This window comes from Eleutherodactylus coqui, chromosome 5 (genome assembly GCF_035609145.1).
Source record: "Eleutherodactylus coqui strain aEleCoq1 chromosome 5, aEleCoq1.hap1, whole genome shotgun sequence".
NCBI lineage: Eukaryota > Metazoa > Chordata > Amphibia > Anura > Eleutherodactylidae > Eleutherodactylus > Eleutherodactylus coqui.
The window spans coordinates 144,169,477-144,185,915 of NC_089841.1; the positions used below are offsets into that span (position 1 = coordinate 144,169,477).

The 16,439-nt window shown below is 44.5% G+C and overlaps 2 protein-coding genes across 3 annotated transcripts in view; one reads left to right on the forward strand and one right to left on the reverse strand.

The window, feature by feature from the left end:
• EIF2B1 (eukaryotic translation initiation factor 2B subunit alpha) lies at positions 1 to 12,880 on the reverse strand. Its single transcript, XM_066603356.1, has 9 exons — positions 12,747 to 12,880; positions 11,206 to 11,307; positions 8,938 to 9,077; positions 7,090 to 7,206; positions 6,026 to 6,138; positions 3,416 to 3,484; positions 3,268 to 3,343; positions 2,325 to 2,450; positions 1 to 216 (listed from the first exon to the last, which is right to left on the reverse strand). Exons 1-9 carry the CDS (start codon positions 12,757 to 12,759, stop codon positions 61 to 63), a joined length of 912 nt encoding a protein of 303 aa, XP_066459453.1. The 5' UTR covers positions 12,760 to 12,880; the 3' UTR covers positions 1 to 60.
• Positions 12,861 to 16,439, forward strand: part of GTF2H3 (general transcription factor IIH subunit 3) — a 22,187-nt gene continuing 18,608 nt past the window's right edge. The window contains exon 1 of one of the 2 annotated variants that reach the window (XM_066603354.1): positions 12,861 to 12,926. In XM_066603354.1, the coding sequence (XP_066459451.1) occupies positions 12,917 to 12,926 (10 nt within the window). In that variant the 5' untranslated portion in view covers positions 12,861 to 12,916. The remainder of the gene's footprint in view (positions 12,927 to 16,439) is intronic. The other variant, XM_066603355.1, reaches the window with a different exon arrangement.

The window sequence follows — 16,439 nt, forward strand, 5'->3', positions numbered from 1 at the left end:
TCTTGTGGAAAGTTTTTAATTTCACAACCACCTCTTATTTACAACACACTTAACTTTAATTTATAAGTACAGTTTGATAAGTTCATCACTTATAGCTGATGGAGTCAAGACACCCAGATCTGTAAAAAGTAGTGTGAGTAGGGAAGGCGATGTGTAGTCAATCCAGGGGTGTTCCTTCATCAGGTCCTTCTTCTGCAGCTGTGTGTCTGCCTTATACTAGAAGAAACATGACAGTAATTACATGCACACTGCTCAGAAGGGTCCGGTCTTAAAGATATGGATTGTATATTCATGCAAGTAGTGGTTCCATTACCGCGGGTGGGTTCACACATTGGAGTTGCTGTGGATTTCATGCTGAAATTTCACAGCAATGTACAATATAAACCCCCATTCACTTAGGGCAGAAAAATAGAGGAATGATGGGAATTTTGAAATCCACAGCACGCTTTATTTGATGGACTTTTTCTTCATTGCCATGTAGTGAATGAATTCCATGGTGAATACTGCAACAAAATCTGCAGGTTTTTTTCTGCAATATAAATCTACCCTAAGGCTGGATTCACATGAGCGTATGCACATTTGTGCTGTGTTTTTGCGGAATGGGCGTTGTCTATTTGCGTATGCGAAAAAACTGCAACGATGCTCTCAGCCATTGAGATAGGCAATTAGTTCTCTATGTGCTCTTTCCCTGCAGAAATGCGTAGGAAAATAGAGCATACAGCGTTTGTGCGCATGCAATATACATGCATGTGAATGAACTATTTTCTGTGTATTGTCAATGTAAATACAGTCATGTGAAGCTGGCCTAAGAGTAAACTGAGACCGATACCCAATAAGAAGTTGGTCTTAAGTATGTCCTGGGACAAAAGCTCTTCCATCTTATAAATATCATAAAAAAGTGTTTAATCATTCTTTCTGCAAATGAGTTAGAGAAGATTTCCAATGTCTTGGTATACAGAGCCGAGCCACTTGGAAAATAAAAAAATCTCAAAAGGGCCTTTTTTACAGAAGGAATGGACCCAGGAATCAGCGAGGAGGGCAAACTCTGTAGTCCAGGAAATGTAAGTGAACAATATGCAATTGGACAGCCAATTAATTGCCTTCCAAAAGGGAGCAGTTTTGTCACAATCCCACCAGATGTGACAAAGAAGTAGGTAACCTCCACATCTCCAACAATTTTCAAGGCATTGGGGATAAAAGGCATGCAAGACCAAGACCGAGGGTGTTCTGTACCTTAATGGGTTAATAATAATATACGAGATGGAGGAGTTATCAGTTAACAAAAGGCCTTATACAACTCCGGGGAAAAGGACTTGTGGATTTAGTCTTCTCAGACAGAAAAACTGTATCGGAGAACCAAAGGCAACCCATAAAGCAACAAAACTAAGTAGGAGGGAAAGGAGGACCCTGTGAATCAGGCTCAACAAGAAGTGAGAACCCTGCACAGCAATCACCTGAGGAGCAGGGAATTCAAAAACTTAGTTAATGGAACATTTAAGAACCAATACCTTACAGACAGAGCCCTGGGAAAGGAGGCCAAAGGAAACACAAAAATACCACCATAGTAAAAGTGTTGAATGTGAGGAGCCTCTGACCTTGAAAGAGCCAGATAGCAATGGTGATCCAAAGCCTCCTGGAAAAGCTGGGTTACTGAAGACAGGAGTCAACGGACCTGGACAAGTTGGCTTCCTTGGGTCCAGCAAGAGAAGCACCCTTCTCAGTGATGGATGGGCTACAGTGTATACACCCCTACAATGCCACCCTTTTTACAAGGCAGTATAGTCATCAGATCAACTTAATTAACAGCTGTTGGCAATAGTTCAACAACTGAAAAAAATCCAACATGGTAAATAAACTTTCACAGAAATCTGCCATGCTCATTTGCGTCATGGAAAGGCAGACTCAGCAGAAAATTAGTCTCTGGATGCCAGGAATCTCTACTCTATGGCCAGCTGTAGATCCAAAACATGCAAAATCAAAGTTAACGTTTTTTTCTATAGCCAGGTGATAAATATTCGATCATTGGGACTACACAATCCTGAGTTCTCGGTTCCTGCTCACTAGTCCGTAATAAGGACTTTGGGGCAAAAGGTGAGCATGCACGCCGTTGTTTTAGTCACTTCCACTGCGTTTGAATGGATGGATGATGCATGCTGCTGCTCAGGGTGTAAGAATCAGGGACTTGGACCCCCTTTTCTAGTGATCAGTAGGGAACCACATGAACATGTGATATAAAGAGCAGCATTTAGTTTCCAAAGTACCTGCTAACTCGACACTCTGTTAGGATCATACCGGACCATAAATTATTATTTCATTATTCTCACCTTAAACTTGTCCGGCACATCTCTCTGATTCAGTGGGAAGAGACGCACAAACTTGAAACTTTCCGCCACCACATAGAATGGTTTGTGTTGAGCTTTTGCACACACAGCCATTTGATTTGTGCCAATCTGTAGTAAAGTCCATAAAAACTGTTATTTTACAGGGCTTTTTTAAATAGTTGCCCAATACTGAACACATACTGTTATGTAAGACTATTCATCCCTTCCCACATGCAAGAATTCACGTCAACTGCAGCACTTCAAGGATATAGCATACAGGAGCTTGATAAAGACCCCAAGCAGGGTCGAAACGTCGCCAGTCTTTTTATGGAGGAATAAAAAGCAGAAATTTTTTTGCAAGACATCTGATGCTGCCTGGTCTATTTTCTATATTGGATATTCATCCCTTCCCAACATCCACTGTACACATGTACAGTGGATGTCAGGAAGAGGTTAACAGTCCCCTTCCCGACATCCCACGTCAGCACCATACTGTACATGTATCAGGAGCTGAGCCCACCCCATACATGGCAGCTGCAGGCTGTTACACAGCTGACAGCCTGCTGAAGCAGTTGGAATTGGAGAGAACTCCAATACCTGCCGTTTAACCATTTAGATGCTGCTGTTAGGATTGCCAGCAACAATTAAATGGCCTGACAGAATAAAGGCGACTTTTCTGTCTCCTTTATAGTCAGACATATTGAATACTAGAATACGTGTATTACGTTACAGCTCAGTAGAGGTGAAGGATGGAGAAGAGTTCCTTATTCTTTTTCAGATGAGAACAGTTTCTGTCCATTAATAATAGGCTATACATTTCTATGAGGTGCACAACAGGGGTCTTCTGTGCAGGTTATATTCACATTCCCTCGGCATCTGTACCTCTGTACACCAATGTAAGAACAGGCAGGGGACAGCAATAAGAATGACACCAAACACTTGTTACCTTATTGATTATTCCTCCGCTCTCCACTACTCCTTCAGCTCCTACAATCACCAGGTCGACTTTCTCCATGATATAACTATGAAAAGAAAATTATGTAAGTTGTAAAAGCCACAAACCTTCAATTTTATACCTTCGCCTCATAACTCACCCTACTGCAGCATCCAGAATTACGATTACTGGTACATTAATGTTCTCTAGAGCTTTTGCCATATTCCTCCTATAAAAGAATAAAATGAATGGCTACTGAGACTATGCATCCACTACATTCTTATGCATGTACAACCTTTTCATAATGGAAACCTTATCCTATAGTTAAAGGGGTTGTCTAGCTGTCAACTAGTGATGGCCTTATCCGAAAGCTAGGCCATCAGTAGGAGTCTGCCGCCCAGGACTCTTGAAAATTAGCTGTTTGCTGGGCCGATGTGCTTGTGCACAGGTAATTTTTTTCCCGCAGGAAACAGACAGCTCCGTGATCACTACAGTGGCCAGGTTTGGTATTGCACACCAAGTCCCCATTGAAGTGAATGAGAACTTTGACGGTAATACCAAGCCTCACCACTGCAGCAGGAGCAGAGCCGACTGCTTGCTGCAGAAATCAGCTTAGAGCATGAGTGCATCAACCGATTGGCAGGAGTTCTGCATGTTTTTTCTTGCGACTGGTTTATACTTCATAGCATATAAATATATATTAGAACTGTTAGGGTCTTTTTACACAGCCCAACACTTCTAATTCTAATGCATGAAAAAGTTTGGAATTGTTAGACTCTAATCACAGGAGACCATTATGGCTTCATATGAAAGCACTATAATTTGATGGCAGAAATAGGAATAGGTCCTTTTAGAGTGGGAAGACAATTTTTGTTTGCTTTTCTTACAGAATATTTTCTTGCTTTCCCATGACAAAGTCAGTAATGAGACTACGGAAAGAGAGCCTAAGGGCGAGTTCACACAATGGGTTTGTTGCAAAAGTTCAGCTGCAGAACATGCACTACAAAAGTACAATACAAGGTAAGTGAATATGACGTTAATCCTCTTTGACTCATAGCAGAAATCTGCAGCAGATTTTGAAATTCATAGCATGGCTTTGTTACAGAAGAGCAGCAGATTGGCACAGCCATATTTATTCATTGTAATGAATGGCATTGCTTCAAAGTCATGCTGATTTTGGTGCAGTATGTTTACTATACACAAAAGAATTATGCTGATTTGCTATATTCTCTAATACAACACACATGTAAATAAATTTCAATTCAGCAAGTTAAACCAAATTCCCACTATGCAGAGGTCCCAGTACAGGGCAGGCCATTTATACACTCATGGGACATAAGAATAACGCACCAAATGATGCAATTTGTTACAATATTAGAGCAAAACATGTTTTACAGAAGAACTGAACATCTCAAGGGAGGCTCTATAGTTCACTCTAGGCCGAACACATGAGGAGATATGGTTGGACACGAAGGCATACACACTCTGTATGTTATCCTGCAGCACATTCCTCATAGATGTTGCAACTGGGAGGTACGGCAACCTGGCGGAGGCATTTCACATAAGAGAACATGTGGCCGCAGGATTTCCAGCACAAATCACCAAACTGTTAGACTCTCTCATCGCTACTAGAGGTGACCATCTGTTGTATGCAATGGCTCCCTATATCCAACCAGTCGGTAGCCATCCTGCTTCTCATTCTAGCGATGCGCTCCCCCAGTCTGTTAACTAGGCAAAAGGTCTTCAAGTGTATCATACAGCAGTGTCTAGTAGTCAGCGAGCTCTCAACAAGAGCTACACTATATGAAAGTAGCCTCTGAGAGCACTGGGGTAAGCACTTTTATGGCCGCTGGTGGCAAGACCCAGTGGCTAATCCAACCACAACTGTATTCATCTACATACTGAATTTTGCAGTAGTCCGAAATTTCTATTTGGGTGCATTATTTTTTGTCAATGAGTTTATTAGATCACATTTTATATGGTGCAGGAAACCTCCGCCAGAATTAAGAGCTTTCCTGTTGACCACTAGGAATAAAAGGCCCATTTAGACACAACGATTATCGCTCAAAGTTCGCTCAAAAGCCATCTTTTGAGCAATAAACATTGTGTGTAACTGCACTGACATCGTGCAGTTTTCGTTAAGCCATCGCTCATTGTTGCCTTTCAGTGTGCTGAAAGACAATGATGAGCCTTATCAGGAATTCACAGCGGGATACAGCTGATACTATTGTTTCAGCTGTATCCCGCTCCGTGATGACAGGCTGAGTATGAAGAACAGAGCGGTCCAGCTCTGTTCTCCATACCCCCGCTTGGAGCGCCCAGCTGTATAACAGCCGGGCAACTCCGTGCAGAGAACAGCTGGATGCAGAAGAGAAGAGGGGACACCCCACTTGTCTTCTGCATCCTCCGCTCACAGTGCCTGGCTGAGTAACCGCTGGAGCGCAAGGTGATCAATCAACGTTTGAGCGATCATCTTGCGCTGTAAATGACACAATGATTATCACTCAAAAGACATCTTTTGAGCGATAATCGTTGTGTCTAAATGGGCCTTAAGTGCTAGCGAAGACAATGGGAAGAATTTTTACAAAACAACTTCTCCTAGGCCAACAGGAACTACCGATATATTAGTGTAAAGTGATAGTGTTGCCATAAACACCCATTTCATTAGGTTAGCATAATTGAAACGATTGTTGTTAAAAATAAAAAGGTTAGCCTTTAGATGAATAGAACGAGCGCTGTAATGACAGGTAGTGCATCATGGGATACTCACCCTGACAAGTCTGGATGGGATTCTGTAACATAGACACAAAAGCGTTTTTTAGCAGCTGCAGCTGCTTCCAGGACCTTTAGGACCACTCTGGAGGAAGCATGGGTTAAAATTTTCTGCAAAACAAAAAAGTACAAAGGAGGTTAATTAAAAGTCATACAAAAACATGTTCGGATTAAGGCCTCACGTCCAAGGGGAAAGTCAGGCCCGCCGCGGATTCTCCATGCAGAATCCTGCAGCGGGTCCCTCCTTTCCCGCGGACATGAGGCCTAAAAAGAAGAATTACTCACCTGTCCTCCGTCGCGGCCGGATCTTCTTCCTTTGGCCCGGCGGATGTGCTCAGCACGCGGCCAGCGTGCCGCGCGCATGCAACGTGCACTGTATTGTTTTTTTTTAACTCCTGCTCTCCCGCGCCGGAGAGCAGAAATTCAGGTACTGGTGTGCCGCGGATCCGGACGGCTTCCATAGGCTTCAATAGAAGCCTGCGGGAGCCGTCCCAGCGGGAGACCCACACTAAAATGGAGCATGCTGCGGGTGTTTTCCCACACATACAATCTGCGCCTCAGGGGAAAATGACATCCGCAGGTATTTAACTACCTGCGGGTGTCCAATGCATCCCTATGGGGCGCGGATCATGCGTATGGGAGAGACGCTGCGGATTTTAAATGTTATTTTGCCGTGGACATGAGGCCTAAGAGCGCCACGAACTGCCAAGGTACTAAAGTATAACAAGTAAATGTAAAACACCAACCACGACTGTTGTAGTTGGAGAACCAGAAGGGTGTATTCACACAGTTATATGCATTTTTTTGGCCCGTGAATACACAGATTCTTTACATTTTTTTTTGTCTCTTGGCAGTTTTTACTTTTTAACAGGTTCTCTCTAAATTCATGAAACCAACTTCTCTAAACTCCTTCACAAACCGGTGTGCACATTTATGTGCATACAGTACATAAGAAGAGAACTGAGATAGCAAGTAGAGGACTGCAACAGAGGAACCCTGCAACTAGATAACTAGCGCTTATGGTGGACAGTATAGAAATCGCATCAGACTGCTCATACTTACGGCTCCATCCTTTATAAACGGGCAACAGAGTTTTGCGATCTTGTCCCTTGAAAAGGAGATCCTTTTTAGGAAGAGTTCCCCTCGTTCACTCATCCTTTCTTTGCATAGAGAATAATCCTGAAACAATAGAAATTACACATATATAACCATTGGATGAGACATGCTTGCCAGCTTATAAAGACATTAATGACAGCCAATATGCCTTTTTACACTTGTTACTAATGGTCTTTGGATGCATGTGCCTTTTTAAAGGTGCATCTGTGGGAAACCCAGAAGCTCAGTCGTCTATTGAACTGACCGCAGCATCCAGGAGGGGGTAGGAGCTGCCCCACTAAAAAAAATATATATATTTAAGACTTTTTTTTTTCTTTACCTTTAAACACAATAATTTATATGTATAACCACCACAAAGTTGGTATTGTCATAATATAGCTGTATATTGTTCATTAGTCCAATTTGACTCGAGTTAGACTTCATAAAATGGGCAGAATTCTCACATCGGCATGTCATAGATGTCATCAGCTAAACTCAGGATTCTGGCACTTAATATGGGAATGCCCACACATTATAGAATTTTGAACATATAGCTGTACTTTTTTGTCCCCATTTCTATCCCTTCCCCTTACTTTGGACCCAAAAATAGCGCAGTTTTCTTTAATAGATGGGGGAAATATGGCCACACCATACCGGAATCTTCCTTAGAGGGGTCTTGTTGTTGGCAAGGAAGACAATAGCTATGAGGTGGATGGCTATGGAGTCGCCCTCTGTCACGAGCTGAAGGAGGCTGGTAGATGTAGTAATCCCATATGAGAACATAATATATCAACACAGGGGATGTCCTAACTAATTTCAGAAAATATGAGAACCTTGGCTTAACTCGCACCAAACACTATAGACTGATAAGCTGAAACAGATGTGTTTAATTTAAATTTGTTTAATTCCTGTTAACAAAAGGAAGGTAGAAAAAGAGAAAAAAAAAAAGAGAAAATCCTTCTTTTATGCTATTGGTTTACTTTCAAATTGCTTCTTTATCTACGAGAAAGAAAGCACTGGGTAAACTGCAGAATTATGTTCCTTGTACCAATGTCTGCAATATCTTTGAATAAAACGAAGTAAAAAAAAAAAGTTGGTATTGACATGTTTAAAATCCCAAATAAAATAAATTCACAATTTTTAAGAGTGGGCTCCGTGGGAAAAAAATATGAAATATCAAAATATTGTCCATATTGCTAATTATTCGTAGCCCCACCCCCAGAAAATGTATTAAAGGGATTCAGAAGGTTGCACGAACCACAAAAAGTTGGCATGAAAAACTACAGCTTATTCATCAAAAAAACAAAACAAAAAAAACAACAACAAAAACCGAGCCCTCAGAGTGCTCCGTTTATGGAAAAATAAATAAATAACAAAAGTTAGGAGCCTTTGAATGCAGCGATGCCACGCTTTGAACACAGACAGGTTTTTTTTAAAGAAACTGTATTAATTTGGTAATATACCGACCCGCAGGATTATGGTCACAATTCATTTAGAACGCATGAACATTCTAAACAAAGTAATCGAAGAGTCAATGCCAGAATTGGTCTTGAAAAAAAATTAAATAAAAAGTGATCAAAATGTCACATGTTCCCCAAAATGGTATCAATGAAAACTACCACTCATATGGCTGCATATAGGAAAAATATAGTTCTTGGATCGCAACAATGTAAAAGTATGCTAATAATGTTTGATTTTTAGGTATATACTCCTTTCTACAATGATTTGGGTTTCCGGACAAACAGCTTTGAGGCAGGTAATGGCAATAGTAGAGAAAGGTTGCTGTACACAAATCTATTCCTTAAGAACACTTACGGAATGCTCCAGCTCGGAGGTGAGGGTAATGAACCTGAGGAAGAGCTCCCCACCAGAGGAGACGGAAACAGACGAATCCACTTTTGACATGGTTTCAATTGCACCTTTCAGCATTCCAATCAGGCCTTGTATTGTTTCACCTACAACACAAGAGTTAGACAGTGCTATCTGAAACCAGAAGGAGATATGTATCATATAATAGGCTGTAATTACATGGGCAAGTGCGATATCGGTCCAAGAAAATCGAATCTATGTTGCACATGTTTATATGCAGTTTTCATGCGTACGTGGTATATATCACTTGAAAAACGCAAATTGCATCAGATGCACTTACAGGTTTTTTTTGTTTTTTTTTATATATATACACACACAAACAGTAAAGAAAGGGGTGCAAGGGGTAAGAAAAAAAATCATTAGTGGTTTCAGTAGGTAGAACGGAAAAGAAGACAAATCATACTCACACGAAAAAAATGCAGTTACATGCAAGTATAGTGCTTTTTTTTGGCTTCCATAGGAATTAATGGGAGACTCTCGCAGTGGAATAACCCAAAAAATAGTGCGAGATGAAAAAGTCGCAGGATGTCCTGTGCCGGATTCTCGCCGCAGGACCCGACCCGAGCGCCTGCAGAGAGTGGCGCGTACTCACCAGCGCCCGCGGCCCCGGCTGTTTGATGTGCCAGTTTGCTGGGCAGCCGGCGAATGACGTTTCTGTGCGGGACTCGCACAGAAATAAAGCATGCCACGGTTTGTTTGCCGCGCGAGATTTCACGCGGACAAACTGCGGCCGTCTGCCTAGGATTGCGTTTGCTAACGCAATCCTATGGCAGCTTCCAAGGACGAAAATTCCGAGGGAAATCCCGCCCGTCTGCAGGCGGCCTACAACACATAAAAGTTGTGCGTGAAACTTGCTTGTGTAAACACAGCCTTATACAAAGAAAAAGTGACTTACCAATAGCAACTACTCAGAACTTCAACTGAATGAGACTGAGCTGCAATTCAGTGTCACCCCATGTACAAGGGTGGCGCTGCTTCAAGAAAGCATCATTCTAATTCTAGACAACCCCTACAATACCATGGTGCCCATGGGGATTGCAACGCAAGACTAAACGTATTCATCCCAATGTACAAGCATATGTCATTATGTCAGTTTAGCCAGGCTACAGAAGAGATCATGTGTTCTGCAGCCTAACCCATGTAATTCCTTATGGCCATCAAGCAATAGAAACCATAGTGGCCTAGGGCTCATTTAGCCCATAGGTATTCCTAGTGATTCCGCTATAAACATACGTGCTCAGCTGAGCATATGCCCACCTTCAGGGGAGAGAAGGGAACAAGCTGCCACTGCCAGAGGCTTACCTCTCTTTGTGACAAAGGATCAGGCAAGCTGTGATCAGGTGGCTTGACATGGGACAACTAAAGGCGGACAAATCAAACAACTTTGAAGAATAGCTATCCCACGTGAACACGGGACCCAACAGGATACGGAGCGAGAAATCACTCAGCAGCCACATCATCCCAGCTCCCACAACGGAGGCAACTAGTCAGTAACTTCTGAGTGTAAACAGACAATCATTTTTTTTTTTTAACTGCCTGTTCACAGAGAAAGGAGACGGGTGGCCGAAAGAGATCTCTGGCGCTCCACCTCCATAAACTGCACAGGTATCACTCTGGTGTGAAAATACAGGAGTGATAAATCTTGGGACGACTGTCAGGTGCACCCGGCAGTCATCCCGTGTACAGACACTCATAGTGAGCATACAACAATATACACACGGCATCAAAAATAGTGTTTTGTAGACCATATATGGCTGCTTTCACACTTGGGCTTGGAATTCCTGCTCTGTTCGGGGAGCAGGAAAGGGGAACCCCCGCGGCCCTAGCTGTTCTGTCTCTGGATGGAACCGAACAGCACTGGGCTGACCCCTTTGACTATAATGGCATCCACCCGCTTTCCACCTAGCTGCCCGTTTTGGGACAGAAGAAAAGCGCTGCATGCAGTCCTTTTTTTTTTTTGCAGTATGTGCAGCCGAATCTGCGATGGAACCTTCGGCCGGAGGCCTCTCCGCAGGTGTGCAACCACCCTCAGGGCCACACCTGGTTCCTCCGCTGTTCTACTGAACTTAATATGGGCCATCCTAGGGATCTACAGCAATTTTGGGTCCATAGCATTACAGGGGTGAAGATGTAGGAGACATTACAGCCACGTAAACCAGTCTAACATCATTACCTTCAGACGGTTGAAGACTTCAGAGTAGAAAAGTGACATACCTTTATCATTCTTCAGAAACTCCAGTAGGGTCCTGATCGCTGCAACAGCCGTAGCAACATTTGGGTCCTCCTTCAGCTGACACTTAAAATATTCAATCACCTCTGTGAAGGCAATAAATGATAATGATTAATCATGTGCACACTGCTCCACAGAACTACGAAAGAAAGGACCTATCTACCCATCTCTGGAGGGGAGCGCTCTGCTACCCCTTGGACTTAGGGATTTTGTCCTGGAAGACAAGTGGAAAAGGAAGAGTTCTAGGGGATGTACAAGATTAGAAAAATATGGTCTTCTTCCAAAACCAGTACTATACCCGTCCACAGGTTGTGGGAGATCTTGGAGCTCGGCTTTATTCATGCCAGTGGGGCTGTGCTGTAATTCCACACACAACCTGTGGACATGTGTGGTGCTGTTTTTGGAAGAAGGCAGCCATATTTTTCTAATCCTGGAAGGAGGAGCAGGTAAGGGATTGAGGGCCCATTGTGTCTCTACACTTGTGTGCGTTCAGACTTTGTTTTTATTCAGGTTCTTTGATACAGTTTTTGAAGCTAAAACCAGGAGTGAATCCAGAAAGGAGCAGTTGTATCCGTCTTCTATTCTTGCTCTCCTTTTCTGATCCTCGCCTGGTTTTGGCATATAAAATCATGTAAACGCACTGTTAGGCTGGCTTCACACGGGTGTAACCGTATTTACACGAGCCTAAGCACTGCGTATTTGAAGAATGAACAATACTTTTTTTGCACATGCATGGGCGTATTTCACTGCACTTTCTGCCCCCCGCAAGGCATATTCATTTGCACACGTCAAATATAGACGCACTGATTGAAAAGGCTAATTAGTAGCAGATGTGTTCTTTCTCCAGCTCAATTATGTAGAACAGGCAGTAGATTTTCACATCCACAGCGTCTCTACTTGTTGCGGAAACGCTGCGGGGTTTCATCACAGAACTCCCTCATGCAGATGGAGCCCGGCCACCGGTGGTTGCTCCAGGGGAGCCAGCGGAGGTGTGTGGGCACTATTGGCATCTAGCAGGCAGAAGAGTTGGGGGCAGAGGTGGCACTGTGGCTTCGCCTGACTGTACAGAGTCATCAACAGAGTGGCAGTGCCACAAAGCTTTGGCACAACGTACTTGGTGCAGTTGTGTTACACGAGAAGGCACTGCTTCTTATATTCATGGGTATTTATTATGTCCAGGGGCCGACAGTAGTGTCCAGCTGCCAGGGCGATGACCCCAGGGGCCAACAGTCATGTCCAGGGGCCAGGGCGGAGACCCCAGGGGCTGACAGTTATGGCCAGGGCGGTGACCCCAGGGGCTGACAGTCGTATCCAGCTGCCAGGGCGGTGACCCCAGGGGCTGACAGTGGTTTCCAGGGGCCAGGGCGGTGACCCCAGGAGCTGACAGTCCTGCCATATAGTAGCTGTGCCCCATGCCAGGCCAAGTACAGTACACGGCCAGGCTGCATAGAGCAGCGGCTCCCTCATTAGTATCAGCGCCCCCTAGAGATCACGTGTGATACATCAGCCCACAATATAACGTTACCGCTCTCATTCATAGCCGATCTCCTGGAGTCCCAGCACCGGTATGTAGAAAGAGGTTACGTCAGCCAGCAGGGAAAGGGTTAACGGCAGCATGGCGCACGGCCGCCTAGGCGTGACGTCATCAGAAAGGGCCGGAAGTCGTGCGGTTACAGGCGGTGGTGGAGGCTTATTATGGCTTCAGGTTAGTGTTCTGTGCGCGGTACGATAGGACAACAACCCCCCCGGGGAGCCCCCCGTCCTCATCCTGCCTGCTGACCACCAGTGGGGGGCGCTGTGTGGTTTCCATGGTTATTGCAGATGGCTGATCACTGTACGATTTGTACAGGTTGAAGTGTGCTGCTGTCACTTGTATACACTGAGGGACTATATGGCCGGATTACAGGATGTCTCCTCCTTCACAGCCATATTTGACTGCTACAATGCATAAAAAATACTTTTGTAAACGGTATTGATATAGCTAATCTATCGTCCCGTTTTGTGTACACAGCTCCTGTGCAGAGCAGTGTGTCTCTGTGGTTACAGCCAGCAGGTCTGTGCAGTCGGACCCACTGGTGACGCTCGCCTCCTTTATGTACAGGGGGATCCACAATAAACACTGTGAGAGTGCAGCTGATCTCTTCCTACAGCAGCCCAAATGACCTGAGGAGGTAGAAGAACCTTTCCGGGTTATGCTGCACGTTACAGATGGGTGATGGGGACCCGGCAGATCTCAGGTCGGCTGTCCACTTCTGCCCGACGCGTCCCAGAATAGCCTCTGTTATAGATTCCACCGGAGATGCTTTAGTTCGGGTCATCTAGAGTCCCATCAAACATCTGTAAAGATACTTGAAAAGTTCTACCTCTTCATGTCACTCTGGCTGCTGTAGGCCAACTCACGTATGAATAAGGCCGTCCTTAATTAGTGCGTGGTCCGTGCGGTGGGGACCGTACTGCAGCACTAGTGTATGTCTATAGATTTACACAGATGTAGTTTTCAAGTCTGTGTTTTAAAAATGCAGCATCTGCTAATATTGTCCATTTCTGCCCCTGTAGTTGTGGCCGTTGCTATTATTTTATGTTGGGCAAGTATGGATCTAAATTTGCCCTGTATAAAATAAAATCCAGATGAAACACTAATCTGGTTGGAATGTTACCCGGAACATGTTTGTATTATGAATCTCTATGACAGGCATGTGACCACACACTCGTCCGAAACTGGAATCCCTCTGTATTATGGCTTCTATTAACAGCGACCTTCCACTGATGGCAGACTGTGCAGCTCTTCAGCCGCTTCCTCCTTCCCCTGTAGTGACCGTATTCTGAATGGACCGCTGGCTAACCATGTGCATCAGCTCTCCATTCACTTTTACTGGGACTGGCGAGTTCCCGAGCGGTGCACTCACTCTGGTATTTCTGTTGAAATGAATAGAGAACTGACAGGCGTGCTCGCCAGCGCTTCATTCAAAGTGACATCATTGTAGTGGGTGAAGAAAGGAGAGTGGGACACGGGAGTCATGTTCTCCTGATCGGAGGAGTTAAGGCCCTTTTACACGGAACGATTGTCGTTCAAAAAAATCATAAAAACAAGCAAAAGTGAACAATAATCGTTCAACCTAAACACAGCCAACAACCGAACAACAAACGATAAATCATTCAGTTTTCATTCATCGTTCATTTTATACAGGACTAAAAAATGGTCATGGTTCATTCACTTGGACATCCTGCGCTTGTTCAAAGGATATATCCTTTGGTGTAAACAGACCCGATTCCCTATCCTGTGCATCAAGGATAACTTGATATTCTGGTACAGCCCGTACAATGGCTTTTTAATGGGTTATGATAAGATAACTTTCTGCTATCACAATCAAGGTAACATTTGTCCAATCTGTACAGTATTTAGTTACACAATAATAAAACCTGCAAAATAAATATAATTGTGATCCCCGCAGGTGTTTATTAGTGGCTTCGGATACAGAGGGCTAGAACCTGTAAGCAGTTGAAAGGACCTTGATTTGTCCCAATGGGCTATGTTCATTGCACAGTGATGGCGACACTTCATCACGTAACAATTGCAGATAGTTGGAAGCAGTAAGGCTGGGTTCACAGGGGGTGGAATTTCCATATGGACTTTCCGCCGGCAGTCTTAAGCGTGAGACTAAGCAGCACACTGGACCAGATTTGCAAAAATCTTAACTGCGCTGAAACTGACATGCGGTGCGGAATTCAAAGCTGCAGCATGTCAATTGTATCGCCGTTTCTGCTGCGGGCTCTCTACTCTCTATGGGGAGAGATGGCCACAGCGGAGTAAGCCACTTTCAAAATCAGCGCCAAATGTCTTGGGACTTCAGTTGCAGAAATTTTGCTGAGTTTCTGTGTGGTCCTGCTGTGGACATTCCACGGCATTTCCACCCCGTATGAACCCAGCCTAAGGCTACCGTTGAGGAGATTGGCCCCACTATCTTCATACTCCACCCACAGCACCACAACATGACTTTCTGTACGCCAACCACCTTGGAGGGATCTGTCCAGTGTGGGTTAATGTCGGACCAGTAGTGAAGGTTTTGCTTGTTCACCTCCCAGCTCATGTAGAATTTGCTTCATCACTGAACAGTCTCTGTGAAATGTGTCCCATTGCAATGACACCAATTCTACAAATTCAAGACGGCGATCGGGATCATGTTCATTGAGATAATGCAGCAACTGGATCTTGTTCCGATGCCATTTGTACGTAGACAAGATTCGCCCAATGGTGGTTCGACTCGCCCCGCTTTCCTGTGACAGACACCAGGTACTAAGATGTTGGTCCCCAGCAGAAATGCCAGGACGGCCATTGTTGTTGCTTTGTCTCTGGCAGTTTTGTTACCCCCACTTTTTGGCAGGTCCAACACAGAACCTGTTGGGTGAAATTTGGAAAGCAATTTGCCAACTGTGCCAAGGTGGATGGGTAGTCTGTTAGGGTGCTGACCATTGACATCCATTGCAATGACTCCGGGTACTGGACTCCACGGAGTTCAGTGCAATCTCTATCCTCTCCTTGCGTTTTAATCATGCAGTCATATGGTTACCCTGTTGCTCATCATTGTCTTTCAGCATGCTGAAAGACGACGATCAGCCTTATCAGAGATTCACAGCGAGATACAGCTGATACTATTGTTTCAGCTATATCCCGCTCCCTGATAACAAGCTGGGTATGAAGAACAGAACGGTCCAGCCCTGTTCTCCATACTCGGCGCGTAGCGCTCGGCTGTATAACAGCCGGGCGCTTCATGCAGAAAACATCTGGATGCAGAAGGCAAGCGGGGACACCCAGCTTGTCTTCTGCATCCTCCGCTCCAAGCGCTCGGCTGTATAACAGCCAGGCGCTCAAAGCGGGACACACGGCTTGTCTTCTGCATCCTCCTCTCAGAGCGCTCGGCTGTATAACAGCCAGGCGCTCAAAGCGGGACACACGACTTGTTTTCTGCATCCTCCACTCCAAGCGCTCGGCTGTATAACAGCTGGATGCAGAATACAAGCAGGGACACCCCGCTTGTCCTCTGCAGCCTCTGCTGGCAGCGCAAGGTGATCGCTCATCTTGAGCTGCAAATGACACAATGTTTATCACTCAAAAGTCGCTTGAGCGACATCTTTTGAGCGATAATCATAATGTCTAAATGGGCCCTAACACAGAGAACATTGATAATAACTTTGGCAGGTATAAAGGTACGTTATATTT